This window comes from Ursus americanus, chromosome 6 (genome assembly GCF_024610735.1).
Source record: "Ursus americanus isolate L20-20 chromosome 6, mUrsAme1.1.p, whole genome shotgun sequence".
Lineage (NCBI taxonomy): Eukaryota > Metazoa > Chordata > Mammalia > Carnivora > Ursidae > Ursus > Ursus americanus.
In genome coordinates, this window is record NC_142132.1 from 43,451,016 (window position 1) to 43,467,740 (window position 16,725).

General features: G+C 51.6%; 1 protein-coding gene across 1 annotated transcript; it reads right to left on the reverse strand.

Moving 5' to 3' along the window:
• Nucleotides 1-7,154: 7,154 nt before the first annotated feature.
• On the reverse strand, nucleotides 7,155-15,233 carry GPR15LG (G protein-coupled receptor 15 ligand). Its single transcript, XM_087863190.1, has 4 exons — nucleotides 14,803-15,233; nucleotides 13,045-13,159; nucleotides 11,679-11,731; nucleotides 7,155-7,505 (listed from the first exon to the last, which is right to left on the reverse strand). The coding sequence occupies exons 1-4, from the start codon at nucleotides 14,870-14,872 to the stop codon at nucleotides 7,420-7,422; spliced, it is 324 nt and encodes a 107-aa protein (XP_087719316.1). The 5' UTR covers nucleotides 14,873-15,233; the 3' UTR covers nucleotides 7,155-7,419.
• Between the last annotated feature and the right edge of the window lie 1,492 nt (nucleotides 15,234-16,725).

Sequence of the window (16,725 nt, forward strand, 5' to 3'; positions counted from 1 at the left end):
TAGACTAGAGGAGGAAAGGGCAGAAGGGGATGGATCGGCTGGGGGCGTGGGGCGGGGGCCGGGGTGGAGGGGAAGGTTCCAGGGAAGTGCCTCCGAAGGCTTGGGGGGGGGCAGTGAGATCAAAAGACAAAGAGGAGGGTTGTGGTAGGGAGAGGAGCAGACGGGGGGGGGGGGGGGCGTTATCAGGCCCACTTCACTGGGATCCCAACTCCTTTCTGTCCTGCCCCCCAGACCAAGCCAGCTGTCCCAGCGGGTGGGATCGCTAGCTTGTGTGATCACTAGTGGGGGTTCACATATATGGTGGGGAAGGGGGGGCGGTGTTCAAGTCATCACTAAGGTGGGAGGCTGAAGTTACCCAGTAGCAGGGTGGCCTACTCCCTCTCCCGTGTCCAGTGGGTGCCAATGGAGAAGTAGAAGACCCATTCAGGCCTTGTAAGGAAGGATGAATGGATGAAGGCAGGATCAAGCTCGTGCCTGGGACAGGCTTGCCAACAAAGCCGGTCAGCAGAGGTGTGGACTGCCCCAGGAGGGGTGAGCTCCCTATCCCCGAAGGACAGTTAGTCAAAGCAAGGCGCTGCTGGGGGGGGGGGGGGCGCTGGATGCTGAAAAGTAAGTGAAGCAGAAAAGCTTCCTGGTTGTTGGTAGATTTCCCCAGACTTCGCACTCATTCTCTTGCTCTGACACTGGTTTGGTTGGAGAAGCAGCCTGGTCCCTTCTACTCACAGGGGCACACTGCGGTCACTTTAGGCCCAAGCTTGGTCACTCCCCAGGATGACCTTGGAAGGGTGTATCCACAGATGGAGAGACCTCTTTGTGTGCTTCTTGGAGAGGCCTCCATGGCTGGGGTCTCAATATTTCTCTGTAGGGGCCTTCATCAGAACAGAACATCACCCGTCCCCCTGGGTCAGCCCTCCTTGATCTACTTAGCAAGAGGAATCGGGACAAGGAAATGAATCAGTAGTCCCAGAGCGTGGGGCAATTTTCAGGCCCAGTTAACCAGAACCTTTCTACTTGAATCTCCATGGGTTTGGCCCTTTGGCTGGAAAATGCGCTTTATTATTTTTTTTAATATTTATGTATTTATTTGAGAGACAGCATGCATGCATGAGCGAGCTGGGGACAGACAGAGGAAGGGGAGCAGACTTCCCCCTGAGTGTGGGGCTCCATCTCAGGACCCTGAGGTCAGGACCCTGAAATCATGGCCTGAGCCAAAACCAAGAGTCAGATGCTTAACCAACCTAGCCACCCCGGTGACTCTGGAAAATGCATTGTAAATTGCACGGACATTTGTGCATCTTTCTGTCACAAGATGTTGGGACAAGGCCAAGGCAAGCTTCCACAAGTCTCCATAGAGATGAGGAGACTGAGGCTTTCTGTAGATCACCCAGTGTGCTGGAGGCAGAGCAAGGGTGTCCTGGGGTGAACACCTCGCCAGTGTGCTGACTGTTCCCGTCTGCCTCCTTCCTCCTCACGTGGTTCTGGTGCCTTGACTTCTTTCTCCTCAGTTCACTCAGTCAACAGACTTGCACTGGAGAGGAATAGTGAATGAAGGAGTACCCCCACATGCCGTGTGTGTGTGTGTGTGTGTGTGTGTGTGTGTGTGTGTGTGTGTAGTTACCCATATTATCTCGTGTAACAATGACGTCTTCTGATGCAATTGTCCCTGCCTTAGAAAGGAAGGAGCAAAGCACAGAGAGGGCAAGTCCCTTGTCCAGCTTCACACGGCCATTGAGGGAATGAGCCTGGAGTCACGTCCAGTTTGGGCTAACTCCAAAAAAAGCTGAAACATTCAGCGGCAGAGGGAGATGACCGTGAAGCTACTGAAGCTTCAGCTCCTGGGAGCCTTGCTCACACGTCTCTTCCATAGCCTTAATTTTGTATTTGTAGTTTATATATATTTTTTCCTTAAAGAGACCACCCCTCTTCAACTGTACCGGCTCAGCTCTGCTAGCATGACTAGCTGTCCTGGTTTGCCGGGGGCTGAGGGCGTTTCCAGGGATGTGGGACATTCAGTGATGACACTAGGAAGGTCTGGGGTAAACTGGGACAAGCTGGTCCCTGTAGATCCATCCCTGTCCACAAAGCATTTGAGAACCTGGGAAAACAGCAGTTCTTCACGGAGGTTCTCACCACGGACCCTGGTCTTGACCTTTGGCGCAGAGAATGAGAGGCTCTGTGGAAGGCTCGGTGTGTCATAGCTGGGAAGGGCTCACCTGCTGTGAGACACAGGGCTTGGCCCTCACCTGCAGACCCTGGGCAGCCTCAGACACACGTCGCCTTCTCCTCCACATGTCTATCACCCCTGCAGGGTGACGAGCTCCCTCTCTTCTAGGGCCTCCTAGCCGTGGCACCAGCAGTGAAACACTAAATCAGTCTAGCCTCTCGGTCAGGTGCTGACAGCATTTCCTCAGGTGGATTTACAACAGCTGGTCCGGCTGTCAGTAAATGGGAATTTGAGTGTCAGCTGCCAGCCTGGGCACGCGAGTGTGTTCTTCCTCTAGCTGCCTACATGCAACCCGGGCTCTCACAGCCTCTTTGCTCTTGTCCGATCTACCATCTACTCTGAAACGTGGCCTTCCCCTGTCTGCTTGCTCTGTCCAGGCCAGGTGTAGGGTGGCTACACTGGTTTCCTCTGACATGTAGATGGGACTCCTCCCCTATCTAAGGCGCTGCCTGTCCCTGTAACTGAGGTACTAGGCAGGAGCCTGGGGCTGCCACCTGTTCCCCAGGACCCATCTCGTCGGTACTAGTACCCAGTGGTTCTGACTCCTGGGTCGTGATGCTGGCTCTTGGTCACTGACACTCAACACAGGTGGGCAGAAGCTCCACCCTGATGTTGCCTGTCTTCACCTCACAGTGCTCGCTCTCCTTTGCCATCCAGCCTGCCTCCTGGCTGAGTCTAGGTAGGGGACACAGCAAAGAATGTCTTCTCCTCCAGAAGGGTTTTTTTTCCCTGGCATCTTCTGCCCCCAAGGGGAATTGGTCCCTACGTGGGACTTGACAGGGTCTTTACAAGACTTCAGTGCTGTAATCTGTCTGCCTTGGTATCTCCCACAGAGTGCTGTGAACCTTTTAGGGCAGAGACCATGTCATGCGTAAGTTTCTTCAGTATCTACACAGGGCTTGTCACATAGTAGGTCGTCAGTGAGTAATTGTTGACCAGCTGGAGGAGTGACTGAATAAATGAATGCATGAAGAGGTCCCTGACGATGTCGTAAGTCTGGCTTCCTCGTCCTAGTCAGCAACTAATCCTCTGCATGCCTTTGACATGCTCCTTCCCAGTCCATCCTTCCTCAAGTTGATAGACTGGAGTAGCCAAGGGGCATCCACGGACATGCCTGCTGAGCCAGGCAGGAGGCTAGTGTGTGAAGGCTGAGCTACAGGCAGCAGGGAGTGGTGGAGACTGCCGCACATGGATACGTGTTCATACCCACCGTGTCTCTAAACGCTAAGTTGAACAAGCAAAATGGCTACCTTTTGATGTGGAAAAGAACCTTTTTCTGTTCTGCTGTCTTGCAACCTGACCTCTCCCACCTCTGGTTCACACTTCGCAAATCCTGAGGGGCAGTGCGGTTTGACAGATTAAACAACAGATGAGCCAAAGATCTTTTCCAGAGACGGAGCTGTTGATAACAAGTCTGCCGGTTGCCTCTGGACCTGTCCACGTGGTATGAGGCTGCTGGTAAACTGGCAAGGTGCAGCCCCGGCCTCGGGCAGCAGATTTGAACCCTGAACACATTCTTACCCTAGAAGTTTTATGATGCTTCCAAGGCGGGGAAAAGGGCTGTGGAGTTGGTCAGGGGAGTCACATGTGGGGTCGTGTGTGAACATTAGCCAGCTGGGGCTTGGCCTCTCTCTGTAGCGCTCCAGAAGGTGGTCTACCCCACATGGTTTGCCCAGAAATCAGCTTGGAGCTGAGTCAGCAGAACAGGTGAACACACAGGGCTGTAAAGTGCATGTGGGTAGCCAGGGAGGAAATTGGTCCAGGAGGACGCAATCCGGAATGGTGGTGAGGAGGGGGAGAGACTGGATCTGTCGAGTTTGCTGGAAGCAGATCTGTGACCATCATTTGGCTTCTGTTTCAGAGCCAGGCACTTCTCATCTTATTAGTCTCCCCAGCAGCCCTGTGTGACAGACAGTCAGCCTCGCTTTACAGGTGGGGAATCTGGGGCTCTAAGAGGTCACCTGACATCCCCGATGTCAGCCAGTAGGCACCTGACCGAACCCTCATTTGAACCCACATCTGTGAAGCCTGGGCTCTCTCAACTATGCCACGTGCCCCACACACTCAGGGTGTTGCCATGGAGACTGTATACTTTTCCCTAGTGACTTTAGTGCCAGCTGCCACTCTGTCTAGGTTCTTCGGGGAGTCAATAAGGGCAAAATATGAATTCAAGTTTTATAAATTCAAGTCACTTCTGGATGTTTGGAATCCTCATGGGATCCCCAGTAGCCTTGAATAACCTTATTCATCAGACGTTCCCTGTAGACTCAATGCACCCTTTGACGGTAAAGTTCTTCCACCAAATTTAAAAGCTTGTGTTGCAACTTCTGGAGGTGACATCCCACAGGTGAGAGAGTGGGAAGGAAAGGTTGTGGCCTTTGGCCAGCCTCCAGCTCTGCATGGGAATCTCTGCTTGGGAGTGGGTGTCAGGCTTTCCCTCACTTCCCAGAGGAAGGAGAGATGGGGCAGGGGTGGGGGTGGGAACAGGCAGGAGCAGGGTCCTCGGCTCCCTTTTGCACCTCCCACCTTTGGCCTGGGCTGCACTGAGGGGCTGGTGTCCCCGGAAGGTCCCTGTGGGTCCCTGCCCATCCTACCCGAGGCTGGTCTCCTGTATGCCAGGGCCTGCACTCCTGCCCCAGAGATAGCCTTCTCCTTTTCCCAACGGGTGGCTGTGTCCTCCTTTTATTTGTGTGCATTAAGTGACTGGTCTTTCCTGCCCACAAAGAAGCTGAGGCTCCTGGGGCCCATGCTTTCCAGAACATAAGGCTAGACTTGGTTCAGTGGCTGGACACACAACCTCTGGATTGGTCTTCCTGGCTGACTCTCAAACACACATATTTAGCTAGGTGTGAGTGTTTTCTTTGCCTTTTCTGTCGGTGTGTTGCAGGGTGGGGCGGGGCTGGTGGTGATGGAGAGGAGAGGAGAAGGCCTGGGGTCAAGGACGTGGAATCGTCACCTGTCCCACGGCCGGTGGCTGTGTGGTGCACCTTGCCGAGGGAGTTCCTGCTGAGAGTCTGACCCAGCCCAGGAATGTTCACCGTGGACCAGTCTCAAAGCCCACCCAGCTACCAAGTCTGTAAGGCCACTCGACTGCTGCTCAGAACCCCTCTAATTCCTCTGCTCCTTGCCCCTGGCCCTGCCTCAGTTCCAGCTCATTCCATCTCCTCCTAATGGCCCTTCCTATATGCCTTCCCTCCTGCTTGCAAATACTTCTGGCTCTTCATCATCCTCACGATAAACTCTCAGTATCTGATGACAGTCTGGGAGCCCCAGATGGACTCCTCTCCTTTCCCTTTGTGCCCTGGTCCTGCTGTCCAGTTGCTGTGAATTCTCCTCACTCAAGTCTTCTGCCTGGCCTTTACTGCTCCCCTTCTTCGCCCCCCCACAACATGCACACATTTACACATGCTTACACTTGCACACGCATATCCCTTCTCTAGCTGGAAATCTCCCCTATTTCAACTCAAGCGTCAGCTTATCTTTTCCCTCCCTCTCCTGTGCCCGGCCCTCTGTTTCTGCCCCGGAGCTCATGCCCTGGTGCTCACAGCCCGGTGCTTCTCAGCCCTCAAGGACCGCATTTGTTCATGTCTGAGCCTCAGAACCTAGCACTCTCTGGCCACTGGCTACCCCGGGAATGGGCGAGTGAGTGAGTGAGCCAGCCCGTGAATGCAGGCTCTGAATGAAGGGAAAGGTTTGGCACGACAAGGTAGGGGCTCTGGCTGGCCCTGGGACGGCTGTCCCCAGAGCCCCATGCCAGAGAACGTCTGCCCACCAGCCTTGCATCTGGTGGGCCTGGCACTCACAGACACGGCTGTGCGGGTGGCGTGGAGAGGGGCTTCTCACCTTGCTGGGAGAATCAGATAAGAAGGAAGCTTTCCTGAGAGATAAGCCTCTTAGACCTGGGCCATCTGTTCCCTCTGAGCCATAGCCCCGAAGCCCTGGCTCCTTGTGGGCAGAAGCTCAGCCCCAGGGGGTGGGGGAGGTGGAGGGGTGGAGGAGTGGGTGGGGGGGCAGGGAAGGCAGGGACTTCCCGAACGGAGCCCCTCTGCGTGCCCTTCGTGGGCCCTTTCCATCCATTTGTGTGAGGGAGCCTCATGTCAGCCCTCCGAATGGGTCCTGGGCTCTACATTTTACAGAAAAGGGAACTGACTCACCCAGGTCACACAGAAAATCCTGGGCAGGACTAGGATTTGAGTCCTGGTGTGTCGGACCAAGACCTTTGCTATTGTTAGGAGTCCCCACTCTACCTTCTCATAGTTAGATTTTGCTGTGATGAAGGGGTGGCCTCTAGCAGAAAGCTGTGGCTCAGGCCCCATCGCCGACTTTCTCAAACAAGGATATGCCATGCATTTTGTGTGTTTATTGATTATTTGTGTGCTTGAGGGTTCTTCCCGGCAGACTCACATCAGGAAGTTAGGAAGCGGTTCCTTCAGGGGCCATCAGATGTGGGACGGTTAGAGGCTACGTGTATTTCAGGACGGCTGTGCCTCAGCAGACTTGGTCGCTGCTCTTGGGGGCCTGTTACCCTCCACCCTAGCCGGCTTAGAAGGGTCTGGATCTGTAGCTGACACAAGTCAGAGTGGCATCTTGACTGTCAGCACTGTAGGGGCCCCGTGGGGACTGAGACCAAGTGGGCGGAGCCTGAATAACTCTGAAAGTTGGTGGCATAATTGGGACTGGCATCTGAAATTCTGGAACTTTCTTAGGGCCCTTTCTGCCCAAGGTGAAGCCCTCCAACCTCCCAGTTCACTGTCATGAGGGTTGAAAAGGGTAGTGAAACCAACTGATGCCAGTGACTGAAGGGTCTTCCTTGAAGGGTTTTTTCCTCTCCCGACTTTACATCTCTGAAGCCAACATGAACCCAGAGAAGCTAACTTACTCGTTCAAGGCCACACAGCAAGACAGGCATTCCAGATTTTTGACTTTTGTATTTATGTTGTGGTTTTCAGAAAATTCTAGTTCAGGCTTTTCTAAAAGGCAATGTGAGCACGGTCCAACGTGGCAGGAAGAAATGTTGTGTCTTTAAGAGAAGAGGCTCATGTTCATGGGTAGAAGCTTCCATGGGCCGAAGCTCTTGACATCTTTGCCATCAGCCCCAGCTTCGAGAGGAGCATCCTGGGAGAACCTGAGACTTCCGGGTGCCTCGAGCACTGGGCATGAGGGTCTTAGCTGTGTGCAGTCTTGTCTGGGGAACATTACACTTGCGGGAGAGCCCCAGGTACCACCCAAATGCGGGACTCTGGCTTGAACTTACACGGTCTGCAGAGCCTCACAGGGCGCCCTGGGAAGGAGTGATGGTGCAGGCAAGACAAGAGCCAGAGAGGCAGGCAGAGTGGGGGTGGAGAAAGGAGAGAACACAATTAAGGTTCATTTCTAGGCACAAAGAGTTTTTAAAAATCAAGGCGAGAAGCTTATCTTCTTCCTGGAGGCCCAGAAGGAACCCTTCATGGCAAATGTGACCGGCTCAGTTTATTTTAGTCCCATCAGGGAGAAATCTGATTTACCAGCAGAAAATGGTGAGAAGGTGGCTTATGGGCTAAACTGGCTCTGTCAAGAGCACAGTCCACTAGGGGCGCCTGGGTGGCTCTGTCTGTTAGTTGTCTGCCTTGGGCTCAGGTCATGATCCCAGGGTCCTTGGATCGAGTCCCGCATCAGCGGGGCGCCTGCTGCTCCCCCTGCTTGTTCTCTCATGTGCGTGCTCTCTCTCTCTGACAAATGAACGGATAAAATTAAAAAAAAAAAAAAAGAGCACAGTCTACTAAAGTTGAGGGTCTGGAAGGCCTGTTTCTGATGGCCATGGTAGGAGGGTCCTCGCACATGTACTCGCAGGCCCTCGGACCCCTTGGGCTATCTCCTCCCAGAGAGCATGTTGCAGACAATGTGTGTCTCAAAGCCATGTTTGCCTCTTGACAGACCAGTCCCACTTATGGGAGGAATAATCCACAAGAAAAATCTGCATGCATCAGACTGTTCTTTATAGTTTGGTTTTGAATACCAGAAAAAAATTTCTGAAAACAAGTTGAATGTTCTATGGTGGAGAAATAGTAATGGCATCTTATGATGGAAAACGGTTAGTGGTGATAAAACCCTGCGATTATGAAGACTAGGTAGCAACAGGAAGAAAAATGCTCATGGTGTAATGTTAATTTTAATGTGAAAAAAATGAGATACAATAAAAATAAAACACGGTTGCACAAAAAAAAAAAAACCACAAAAGAAACACGAATGAGGAGAATTACTAAATTACTGTGATGAGATTATTCTTTTTTTCTCCTTGTTTCCAGATTATTATTACCTGCAAGGTGGTGTGAGAGTTGAGAACATAGAATCTGGAACCGAAGTGCTTGGATTTAAAGCCCAGCTCTACCACTTATACTTACTAGCTGGATGACCTTCCACCAGTGACTTAACCTCTCTGTGCTTTGGCTCTTCATCTGTAAAAATCGGGACGGTAATAGTATCTAACTCTTCAGATTATTGTGAGTTAGCAGATGGAAGTGCTATACAATAATTGCTGTATGACCACCTGTTATAAAAAATAAATTCAATTATCATAATTTATTCATGGCCTCATATCTTAATCATGAATCAGTGCTAGTATTGGTATGGTTTTCTTTGTATTTTTTCTTCCTATTTGAAAGTGCTTTCATCTTCCAAATGTGATTATCACAGTAATATACAGTGTAAGGTACCCTTTTCTATTAATATCGTGTTGTGAGCATTTTTTGTCAGCGTGCCTGATGAAGGACCATGATTTCCTGAATGCTGCTTCCACCCGCAGCCTGCCCCCCTCAGATCCCTAAGACTCACTTCTCTGGCTCCTACAATAAATACGGTGGTTGACTTATTGCAAATACAGTTGCAATTCTCCACCCTGTTTTTGCAATGTGACTTAGTAGCTTTTCCCAGCAAGATATGGGGTCTCTTTCTCTGCTCCTTCAATTTAGGCTGCCCTGGTGACTTGCTTTGGCCAGCTGAATGCAGCAGGGATAAAGGTGGGCCAGTTCTGAGGCCTCAAGAGGCCTTGGGTGCCCTCACTCACATAGGTGGAACCCTGCAGCTTCTGTGAACAAGTTTGGGCTGCTGGAGGATGAGAGACCATGTGGAAAAGGGTCCAGGTGCCCGACTGAGACCATCCCAGACTTGCATACCACTGACCCCCAAACATGTGAGACAGCCCAGCCAAGATCCGCAGAATGGTATATCCGACCCGTGGAAGAATAAATGAGCCCAGCTAATAGTTGAAGAACTGCTCAGCTGACCTGTAGATTCATGGAAAATAAGAAATACACGTTGCTTTGGGCCACTGAAGTTGGGAGTAGTTTTGTTTTGTTTTGTTTTTTTAAGATTTTATTTATTCGAGAGAGAGAGCATGAGAGGGGGTGGGGGAAGAGGGAGAGGGAGAGGGAGACGCAGGCTCCCCACTGAGCAGGGAGCCCGGACGCAGGGTTCCATCCCAAGACCTTGAGATCATGACCTGAGCCAAAGGCAGACGCTTAACCCACTGAGCCACCCAGGAGCCCCGGGAGTGTTTTGTTTTTCAGTTATGTCTAATGAATATAACCCCAACGAGCCAGGCTACTGATAGGTGAGCCTCTGGCTGATTGGCCCACTCACTGGACAAGATGGGTGGGGCACCCTCTTTACCTCCTCTCTTCCAGGGTCCATGGTACTGGCTCTATGTCCACCCAGGTGTCACCCAAATTCACCAAAACCCTCAAGTCATCACACTGGTGGTCCTCAGTGGGTAATCTTTGTCTCTGCAGTTTGGGCCCCTTCCCAAAGTCAAGGACAACCCCATGGTACGGGAGGAATCTCCCTGTCTCCTGCGTGGGTCAAGTAATTCAAAACAGGGAGGGTGGCATGGAGCTCTGGATCCCAGGCGGTCTGTGGGAGGGGCAGGTCTTCCACAAAGACCTCCCCAGCCTTCCCCCAGAGCTTCCAACAACCTCAGGACACCTGGATGGAAGGTGACCTGACAGAGGCCCCAGCTGGGGCCTAAACAGCTGTCATTCCGTCCCCTGCCTCACCCTGAGGCCTTCAAGCACTAACAGAGTTCACGAATTGAACACTCCATTAAAAAAAAAAATGCTGCTATGACATGCTGTTATACAGATTGAGAGACACTTTTCGAATACTTTGGAAAAGCTTTTTTTTTTTTTTTTAGCAAACTGGTAAATGGGGGTAAACATAGCAATTGGTCATTCATTCAGCCCATTCATTTTGGGTGTTGGTTTTGTGGAACTGACCCAGCGTCCTGTGCCTGCCACTTTCTGTCATGCCCACGGGCCAGACACCGCACTTGCATTCGAAGCAAGGCTCTGGAGAGACATGGAGATGAAAGAGTCCTCACACTGGCGTATGTGTGTTGTAGCTGGTGGTGTCAGCTCGGGGACATCCTCTAGGCACACTCTGTTATTTTCTCTTTGGACAGACGGGTGTACAGACACTCTCATATGTCAGGGAACCGGAGTACAGAGGCCGAATTCCCCGAGCTTCGCGCCCCCAGCCCCTCTGCTGTTGATTACCCAGCATTGAGTAAGGCCCCGGGGTCAGGCCGGGAACATGGCGGGTGGAACCACTGAGCCTGGGCTTAGGCTTTGGTTTTTAGTGTGGAAATGGCTGACCTCCTGCTTCAGGTGCCCTGGCAGGACTCCGACTCCCTCCACAGCAGCCGCAGGGTGTGTTTACGGGGTACTCGGTGCCAGGCTAACACCAGGCTTTCTAGTCACGACCTCAATGACTCCTTACCAGAGCCTGGCAAGTTGATTCTATGCTCATCCCCTTTCACAGGTGAGGGGACTGAGGCTTTGCAGAACCGGGTGACCTGCTCGAGAGCACACAGCTAGCAGGTGGTGGACCTGGATTCCACCCCAGATGGTGCCCTGCTTTGGGGAAAGCTGGAGGCTTGGGCATGCACATGTCTCCACGAGAGCCACAGGGAACCTGCTCTCTGTGGAAGAGGCAGTTTGCTGCGGTGGAGAGAGATGGGCAGAGCCGGGCTCCTGGCCCTGCCTCAGATGCTTTCTGAGCCTCAGTTTCCCAATCTGTAAAATGGTGCCAGTGCTTCCCTGGGGTGGTTCCAAGGATTTAAACGAGATTATATAGTAAGGACCCAATAAAAAGGTTTGTTTTGTTCTTTTTGTTTGAAGTTGTTTGCAAGTTTCTGCAATTGGATTAAAAATATATATATTTATATATATAAAATAATTATATATATTATTAAAAAAATATATATATATGCTAAAGGAAATCCAGAGTCAACATGAAGTCACACACCTAGATTATTCTAAAGTGTTGAGTGACTAATAAAACAGCTGCCCTTGTACTGTGCATAAGGAGTTAACCCGGCTGTTTTTCCTAGGAACTCTGTGTGTGTGTGTGTGTGTGTGTGTGTGTGTGTGTGTGTGTATACACGCACGCACACGCGTGCATGTCTGTGCACATCTTTAACTTCTTTTTACTGCCTGTGAGTGAGTCCATTCTGGGGAGGGGTTTGGGGATGAACTCACTCAGCAGGGAGGGACTCAACTTCTCTCTTCCCTAGGGCTTTGCCTTATTTATTTCATGGAAACACTCCTCTTCCTCCACCGGGCTGGGGCCTCAGTGGGGAGCAGAGCTGCAGTCAGACAGTCAGTGACTTACTCTCACCTCTCCTGGGTGGGTGCTTCACAGCTGGGTCCAGTGTGTGAGAACTGGTTATTTTTATCCTGCCCCAGCTGGATGTGATGCCAGTTTGGAAGGAGGAGTTGTCAGCTTCTCCAAAGAAGTGGCCGGAGGCTAAGCTATGCTGTCTCCCTCCCACCCTCTCCTTCACACCCAAGCTCCCTGGCACAAGACTCTCAGGAGCTGACTGGGGGGCGGGTTGGAGGCTCTGACTGCGGTCATGGGCTCCCTGGGCCATGGCCCCCGAGGAGCCAGCACAGCTGGGGCCTTCTCAGACCCCTGGGAGGGGCCTTAGGCCGCACAGAGTAGGGGGCAGGAGCCCCGGATTAGTGTCGGGCCTGCTGGCTCAGGGCTCTGCTGCTTTCCCATGGGGGGCTCTGCCTGCCCCAGGCCGTGGGGCCCTCCTACCAAAGGCCAGCGGAAGTCTAGTGGTGCTAACTTCACACGGGGGCCAGGCAACTCCGATGCACCAGCAGCCCCCAGCCTAGGCCAGTGCTGGGAACTGGGGGCCTGCAGCCCCCCTTAAGCCTGTCTCCCTCAGCATCCAGTGCCCCCCCAGGGCTTGTGGGAGAGGGCAGTCTTGTTCCTCCAGGCCTCACCCTGGCATGGAGCCCAGCTCTGCACCTCCAGCCTGCCTCCTGGGACTCTCTGAACCTGTGAGTCCCACCCTCCTCCTGGTCACCCTTCCTTACATGCCAGCTCATGAGGCCAGCCCTGCCTTGGATAGTAGCTTCCTTGAATACCTCCCAATGACTCACCAGCCTCTCTGTCTTCCATGGCCCCCTCTTGCCCATCTCAGGCCCCCATGCCTGCTGCTTCCCCCGCCCCAAACCTCCTCTCCACATTCCTCCTTCCAGCTCCTTGCCTTTCCTCAGGTCTCAAATGTGGCCTCCTCTGATGCCTCCCACCCAGGGTAGGGTGTGTTCCTGGTACCATTTTCAAATTGCATTCTGTTCTTTCTTTTAACAGAAGGTATTTGGTTCAAAATGATTACTTGTTTGACTTTTTTTTGGGGGGGGGTCAGTTCCCCCCATTAGACCTGAAGTTCCATGAGGCCAAGATCACATCTGCTGTGGCCTCTCTGTGCCAGGCACGGCTGGGGGCTGATCCATATATACCACCTGTCCCACGGCCTCCCCAGAACCTCTTCTTACCATCCGGACAGGGTGCAGTGCTTACCTTTCTGGGTCGTCAGGGCAGGGCTGGGAACTCGGGAACAGCAGAGCCTGCGTTTTGAGGGCTTGATAAGATGACTAGAATTTTTTCTCCCTGAGGGTGAACACAGAGGGGCAGAGATCCTTCCTTAGCATGCTTGGGGACACCACGGGGTTAGATCTGTGGAGGAATGACTTGAATGAGCCTCCACTCCCAAGTGCTGGGGTCAGGAGTATTTATTCAAGGAAACTCGGGATGGGTCAGGCTATGGAAGGGCTGGAGGGGAAAGAGTGGGCCTGGAAGTGATTTTATTTTTTTCAGAAATAACAAAGTCAGTGCGGGCAGATACTGTCTTCCTCACATTCCTGTCCAGAAAACGGCACCATCACTCAAAGTGTCATGCTCATTGACCTAGTATTCTCCCTTTGGCAATCTAGAAGTGTTTTATATACACATAGGCTTTTTGCCACATGCTTAAAATAGTGCAACATTGTGAACGATTTAAATGTCTCAGCGTGAAATTCATCATAGCACATTCACTTGATGGCAAGTTATACCCCAAAATATTAGTTAAATAACACACGTTGGAGCCTGTGCCAGAGGCTTCTAAATGGATTGGAAACTTCATGGGGAAAGGTATTGATCTTCAGTGAGCTGTCATTAAGGTAACGGTGGCAACCTCTCCCATGCCCCCAAATTAGAGGCCTGATAGATTGCACTGCTTTGGACTGTGTTGATGAGGAACTCTAATCCCTGTTTTCCATATTCCATATGCAGCAACGTTCATGGCAGAAACTTTAGAAAACAAATGCTTCCTATAATCCTACTGCTCAGAGATGATTGCTATTGGCATTTTGGTGTAAATGCTTCCAGAATAATTTCAGCCATAAGTATTTTTGGTGATTATAATAATACAGTGATAAACAAAGGGGTACAACGTGGAACATATAGAGATATATTAATTTTATAAAATGCTCGCCCCGATATTAAAAAGAAATAAAATGTTGAACATGGTTATTCTTGAGTCATGAAGGTATGGGTGTTTTTCGCCCCATCTATATGTCTACATCCCCAACTCCAATAAATGTTAAACCACCGTAATGGCTAAAAAAAAAAAAAATAATAATAATAATAATAATAAGATAGGCAATGCCTAGATGGGTAGGCAAGAGAAAAAGCTCAAAATAGCTACTTGAAACAATAAAGGCAGGAGAGCTAAATATTCATATCCATGGGGGTGCAAGGAACATCTCCCCCACTTGCAAACACACACAAGCGTGTCTCCCCGCCCAGCACACACACATGCTCATCCGGTCTGCTGGGTCTGCTGCACGTGGTTGCCGTGCACGAGATCTGAGGAAGTTCAGACTCATCCACTACTTCATTCATTAATTCAGTCACTCAACGCAAAGTTGCTGTCCTGCAAGCACGACACACGTACCCGAGAGTGCCTTCAGCATTTCTAGCTCGGTAGGATTCAGGTGCAAGAATCAACCTTGCACAGAGGCTGTGTGCTTCCACGGTCCTCACATCACTTTCTACATAGCTTGTGTGTGTCTTTGGGGAATCTGGGGCTGTGGATGTAGATTGGAGGGGTGCTGCCACTCTGGATAGAGGTGCTAGATTTAGGAGTCACAGCCTGTCTTCCCGGGCCCGGGACTGCCTCCTGGGGGGGCCTGTCCTTGGACATTTCCTAGTTCCAACCTTCCCAGGCCCTGCATTCTGCTCAGGAGCCACACCCCGGGAGATGGCCCTACCTTCCACAGAGAAGACGGAGAAGCAGAGGAGCAAGATGCAGAGAAGGCTGGAGATGACTAGAAGCCTCATGGTGGGGTGGCTGGAATCGCACGTCCTGGGGAGACAGCTGTGCCGCGAAGGTCCTCCTGGAGCCACCTCAGACGTTTATAGGGTGATACAGGAAGGTGTTTCCCGATGGGCAGGGCACCAGCAGCCTTGGAATTCTCAAAAAGGGTAGAGTCAGCCGCTCCCAGGAGGAAAAAACCAGCTTTTCGAGAAGGTTAGAGTATTTAGTGAACTGTAACACACACAGCTATAAATGCCCGGCCCTGGGATCTCTCAGCACTGGCCTCAGTGGTCAGAGTAGGAAACTCCCACCAGGGAAGGGCCACTTCCCGGTGTTGAACGTTAACTTTTAGTGTCAGTAATAATTCCATCAAACACAGATCTTCCTGCTCATTCCTAAGATGTGGCAGGGAGGGCCATAAAACCCTTTGCAAAGCCTCAGGGAAAAGTCTCAAGCCGTCTGTGAAACGTAGGGAGCAGAGAGCCTGGAATCAGATGACCTGGGTTCGAGTTCTTGCTTTGTCATCTAACAGCAGTGTGACCTCAAGCTTGCCATTAAATGCCTCTGAGTCTGCTACCGTCTGTGAGATGGACACAAGCCCGAATGACGGCGCATGTGTGAGGGGCCGTGTGTGACACGTGGACACTGACAGAGCTGTTAAGGAGGTGGGCGCAGCTGGACCCAGACAGATGTTTAGGATGACATGAGAAGGCGCTTCAGGTACAGCGGCAGCCTGAGCAAATGTGCGGAGGAAGAAAACGTCTTACACCAGTGGGCATAGGGAAGAGTCCGCCATCGTCACTTATTCACTGGACATACGCTGGGCTAGGCCATGCACTAGACCCCAGGGACACGGAAGGCACTGTGCCTGGCCTCGGAGCTTCTGTTGGTGGAGGCAGCTGTGCAAATACACAGAATTTGTGTTTGCCCTTGTGGCATCATGTCCATCTGTCCTTTGCCCTAATGAGCTAACCAACCCGCTTCCAAGTGCTCACGGGAAGATGCCGGTATCTGGTTCCACTCCCCGGGATCCTGCTGCTTCCCGGCAGCCAATGCAGACGTTCCCTGCTGCCCGAGACTGGCCAACGGGGCGCTTCACTGGCCCTCCTCTCTGGCTAGAGATTAGAGACACAATTTAAACCACATGCTCGGATAGCTTGGTGAGCAAATCAATAGTTGGGGATGTTTTTTGAAAGTCAGCGTATATGCATTTTCGAAAACTTTAAAAGCAATCCACACAAAGAAACTGGTTGGGTCACTGGGCTTAAGGACCATATGTCATATCATGTGAGTCACCTGCCCAGCCCCTGCCTGATTCCCTTTTCAAGCTGTGTTCTGAATCCTGATGGCTGGGCTGAGCAGGCGGTGGCCACGGCGGAGGGTGTGGTCGGGAAGACCCTGGGGGGCCCACCAGGGACAGCTCCGGAGCTGGTGCCTAGGAGAGACTTCCGAGCAGCCACTGTTGCAAAGAGGGCTGGGAAGAGGGTGGGCCTGGTCCTGAGGCTGCATTTGCCAGCCGGCACCCTGTTCTTACTTAGATTGCACATTACAGGTCCCTAAATTCCACAGAGTTTTCCAAAGATGTTTCTTGAAATTAGAATTGCATGCATGGTCCACATGAAAGACTATTACCACTATTTTATTTACTCATTTATTTTTATGTGAGGTCATTTGGGGAGCCACCACTAGGTTCTCCACGCAACAGCATACCTTTGGCTGCCACCCAACTGTGATCTGTTGTTGTAACAGGTACCTTTTGCTTTTTGCTTTTGGCAAACTATCATCAGAGGAGAAAAGAGCAACCTCCTGCCAAAGGGGGCGGGGATTAGGCCAAATCTTAAAGCTGAATGCCAATTGCTTAGCAACGGTGCAGAAA